At 33.5% G+C, this 5,118-nt stretch overlaps 1 protein-coding gene across 1 annotated transcript; it reads left to right on the top strand.

Moving 5' to 3' along the window:
• The first annotated feature begins 64 nt into the window (after positions 1-64).
• LOC132185597 (uncharacterized) lies at positions 65-3,988 on the top strand. Its single transcript, XM_059599351.1, has 5 exons — positions 65-1,618; positions 1,704-1,753; positions 2,017-2,125; positions 2,239-2,300; positions 3,745-3,988. Exons 1-5 carry the CDS (start codon positions 1,604-1,606, stop codon positions 3,785-3,787), a joined length of 279 nt encoding a protein of 92 aa, XP_059455334.1. The 5' UTR covers positions 65-1,603; the 3' UTR covers positions 3,788-3,988.
• The last annotated feature ends 1,130 nt before the right edge of the window (positions 3,989-5,118 follow it).

Genomic DNA, 5,118 nt, shown 5'->3' with positions numbered 1-5,118 from the left:
TGAAAGAAAAGAGGAGGAAAGAGAATTAAAATATAATAGAGTTATGGATAAAGTAGAATGTTAGAGAAAAAAATTCAGTTTCTATGAGCAGTTAGGTGGACTTTTTGAAAAAAGCCTCAATGCAACTTTCATTCCTCTCATTCCAAAGAAACCCAGGGATGTTGAAGTTAAAATATTTTTGACCCATCAGTCTAGTGAGTTACGCCTCCAAGATTATTGCCAAAGTCCTAGCCAATAGATTGAAAAGGGTTGTAGAGAATATTTCGAAGCCCCATAATGCGTTTGTCAAAGGTAGGCAAATCCTTGAGTCCATTCTTATAGCAAATGAATGCCTAGATAGATCAGATCTGGTGAGCTTGGTGTGCTTTGCAAATTGGATATTGTGAAGGCCTACGATCATGTTTATTGGGAGTTCTTATTATACATTATGAGGAGGTATGATTTTGGGGAGAAATGATGCAATTAGATAGCGCATTGTATTTTTCCAGAGCGCTTTTCTATTTTGGTGAATAACATTCCTAGTTTCTTCAGTAGCTCCCGTGATTTGAGACATGCTTATCCATCTCCTTTGTTACTTGTCATTGTATAGAGGCTCTAAGTAAAATGCTATCAGTTATTGTAGATGAGGGCTTCTTTTAGGCTTTTTTGTGGGGTATAGGAACATTGGTGCGCTTCATATTTCCCATCTTTTGTTTGTGGATGACACCTTGCTATTTTGCGAGGCAAACCCAAAACATCTACGCTTTCTGCGTGCCTTATTCTTATGCTTTCAAGTTGTTTCTGGTTTGAAATTAACCTAAGTAAGTCAGAATTTGTTCGTGTGGGTAATGTCAATAATGTTGACAGATTGGCCAGTATTTTGGGATTCATGGTGTCTTCTTTGCCTATGAAGTATCTTGGTCTTCTGTTGGGAGCTCTTTTTAAGGCCAAATCTATTTGGGATGGTGTTATTAAGAGGATTAAGTGCATTCTAGCCGAGTGGAAGAATCTCCACTTCGACTGAATCTTCCTCCCTCTCTCTCTCTCTCTCTCTCTCTCTTCTTTGCCCCCTTTCCCAATTGTAATATATGAAAATGTTCAAAAAGTTAAGATTATCATGCATTACAGGTACTCCTGAAAATGGAACGAATCAAAATATAAAATCACTCAATCTGATAATTGACATTTATTCTGTACATTACCTGAGATATAAATATGGAGGAAAAAGTTGAATTGTAACTGGAATGCTAGTCACTGCAAACAAGAAAAAGAAACAGGATAAAAGGTCACAATAACTAGAAGAAAATCAAGAAATGGGGCATATAATTATTATATTTTCTTGCTTAAAGTAAATGTTAGTAACTAAGAAATGAAACTGAGTAATGCTTGTTTGACCATCCGAGACTTTTTTCGCTTTTGCCAATTTAGAAGTCATACTTGACTCTGACACTCGGTGAATTTTATGGGAAAATAAGATTGAAGCACTCTTTTGAATAATATGAATTCTGTTAATCTAGTCCCAGTGATTTTCATGTACTTAGAGAGGAAAAAGACACTCAAAATAGTTTGTCACTGAATTAGGTTCATCAATCGAGATGGCATTGACTTCTCGGATGCTCAAAGTATGCAAGCCATTCAGGTAGTTCCTCCTCTTATATTTTCAAGGCATTAATTGTAATTTGAACTCTTAACTTATATGCAACATTTATTCATATTGTTTAAAGGAGTGGGATTTGGCTGAAAATTTGCAAGGAGTGTTAGAATACCAGACAAGGTAATTATTTCTTCCTTTCCTTCTAGTTGATATACATCATACCATGTTTCCTTTTCTTTAGAACATTTCTCTTCATTTTTTTAGTGATAACAAGGTTGGTGTGGTAAGTATAATTTCATAGTTAGACTTCCATATGTTAGTAATATAGCATGTCAAGTTGACATATTAGAACTTATGTAAAAACAATTACTGTAATGTATGGGTTTTATTCTTCTGATCAGTTATCTTCTACTTTCTGACGATGTGCTATTTCATATAATTAGATATTCTAAATTTCAAGGTGTGGCAAGTATCACATTGCATTTTCCTGAGAATTTTGGTGGTGACACAACTCAGATACACTATATTGGTTTAAAAGGTGAAGCTACCCAGGTAATCTCATTGCCACAGAAAGGTTTGATGGTTGTTGTTGGTCATACTTACTGAGGGGGAAAAATGGGAATTGTTGCTGGTACTATGATATATTGTCTTGCTTATTGTTACAGTTGAAGAGGGATGTTGTTGCAACAATTGTTTATGAGCTTACGCCGAATCCTTCCGACCACAAGTAACTCTCTCTCCCTCTCTCACTCTCCACACACACTCACACATTGATTAGAAAGTTTTATTTGTCCTTGTGGAATGGTTTCAGTCATTGGGTTTCTTTAGAAAATATTTTTTTGTATGTTCTCTATGCATAACTATGAGAAGATTTGACTAAAGGTTTAATTTTGTAAACCTAAGCTAACCCTCATTCTATTTCTAGCCTTGGGATTATGTCTTAAATGTAACACATATAATGCCCTGGATTAGATTGGATTAGAGAGGGGTAAATTGGATTAGAAAGGTATTGCATGAGTTTGTTCTAAGTCCCACATTGCTTGTGTACTATGTGGAAATGGGTTATATAAGTGATTGCTTTGAGTCTCAACTGTGTTTGGGATTTAGTGCAGATGTGGTTAGTACTTCCTTAGGTCATTACAGATAGTAACATAGTCAATAATGCCATAAGCTTATCTACCAATGTAATGTGACGTTGAGGCACTGTAGCATAATGTGAACCCTACAAGGATGTTAAGAATTTAAGTAAGGAAAGATTGCGATACCCTTGGATTGGATTGGATTAGAGTTAAGTGGACTGGATCGTGAAGGCATTGTATGGGCATATATTAAATCTCACATTGGTTATATACTCTATGGAACTGGGTTATATAAGTGAATACAAGGAGCCTTACTTGTGACTAGTCCTTAAAGAATATGGCACAAATGTGTTAGCATTTCTTAGATATTGTAAGGGTACTCCTTTTAAGGTAGACTTTTGCGTCTGATCCACTTTTCTCTCCTTCATATTATTTGGCAAAAAAGGAGGAAAAAAAATTGTGCTACATTGGTAGTCCTACATTGGGCCGCTGCTGATCCTTTGGTGATTAGGCTATGTAAAGACATCATAAATTGCTGGTTTTGTATTTGGAAAAATCCCAATTCTTGCTTCCAGTGAATACTGGAGGCGATGAAGGCCCCTTAAGCTTCAGCATCAAACTTAGTTTAGGGGGCAATTGAACACCCTATGGAGATGAAAGTTCCCAAAGTTCCCACACATTTACAGTTAAATTCAAAATCCACAATCTGCCTTTTCAAGCCATTTGAAATCAGAATTGTTGCATACATAAATCAACTCATGATTTTTTAGTTTTTTTTTTTTTTTCCCCTCTTTTAATGTTAGTCTTTTGTTTGATACTGTATACTTTGTAGTGGTTCCATCAAAATGCACGGTTTTTGCTAAAAGAAAAAGAATGTTTTGCTCACATGTTATTCCCACCCTTCCTTAAATCAAATTGTTATTATGTTGGGAAAGATTCCATTCCTTCAAATTGTTGAGCATAGTGTTGTGTGTTCACCAGCCAAGAACATTACAAATGATTTAAAGCCAAATTGATGAAAAAATGATTGTGTTGATGTGAACTTGTTTGTTGATTTCTCTTGTTTACTGAAAAGGTTGTGTTCATTTGCAGAGCACGGGCTGAAGGTGGTGGGGGTCTTTCGCATGTGGAATGAAGAGTTGCCTGCTACTTCTTACATGATGCTTCTGGAGTGGATTCTTCTTCTGTACATCTGTTCTTGAATTGTTGTTGCAACTCTTTATTTTATTTTATTTTTGTTGTGGTACCTCTTTCTACATTGCAATATAACATCAAATTTCATAGAATGCTAATTTCAACCTGTCCAAATTTACCTAGTTCCTATGCTGTTGTAAGATATTGATTCTTTTTGTTTTTTCTTGTCTGAATATCCAGACTGTTCAAGCAAATTACTCGTGCTTAACTAATTAACTTAAATGCCTAAGAGTATATTTGTGATTGTGTTTGAGAAATAGAGCTTTTAAATCAAAAAGCGCCTTTTGACAAGCTTTATTTTTAAGCTTTTATCAAAAATGCGATTTGGTCATTTTTGGCTTTTTAGACCTTTAAAAGTGCTTTCAATTATTTTTATCAAATTAATACTTTTTTCTTTAAACTGACTTCTTAAGTGTTAAATGTATTTTTAAGCCTCTCAAACGTACACCCAAACATAGCTTAAAGATAATAAAAAGCAATTCCTATACCTTCCTGGCTATGTAATAACATTCGGCTCATTTGGAAGCCTATCCTATTATACTCGTTTTTCTTTTTTCTTTTTTCCATTTTTTTGTTTTTAATTTGGAAAATAGAAAACTAAAACTTCAGAAATTATGTTTGGAAATTTTGGAAAACCAAAAACAGAATTCGGAAAATACGATTGGGAACAATGGATTATGGGAAGGTTGATTCTATTCTAAAATATCATATTTATTTTAGAATTCATGTAATGTGTTAAAATGAATTAAGCATGCACATCAAAATAACATTATTTTATTTGTACTACAATCAAATATTGTTTCCCGTGATTCTCTAATGAATTTCTTCTTTCTCTCACACAGTGGAATATACTACTAGAAACTATTGAAGTAATATTCATAGAACCCACAGTCAAAGAGCACCAATGAAAAATATTGAAAGAAAGAGTTGTTTGTATATTATTTATAGGAAAAAGTTCACATAATCCCTTCAAACTACCACTCAATTGACAGTGTCCCCCCCAAACTTTCAATTGTGACAATCTCTCCCCTCAAACTACCAAAAATTGTCAATGTTCCCCTCAATGACAAAACTACCCTTAATAAAATAAAAACAGAAAATAATAAAACTTCTAGAAAAAACCTAAAACTAATTAAAAAAAAAAAAAAATCTAAAGGGTAGAAAATTAAAAATTAAAAAAAAAAAAATCCTTTTTATAAGAAAAAAAAATTAAAAATTTTCGATTTTTTTTGTTATAAAAATTTCATTTTTTATTTTGTTTTATAAATTTTT

Source organism: Corylus avellana, chromosome ca6 (genome assembly GCF_901000735.1).
Source record: "Corylus avellana chromosome ca6, CavTom2PMs-1.0".
In the NCBI taxonomy this organism is placed as follows: Eukaryota; Viridiplantae; Streptophyta; class Magnoliopsida; order Fagales; family Betulaceae; genus Corylus; species Corylus avellana.
This window is presented reverse-complemented; position numbering and strand designations above follow the sequence as displayed.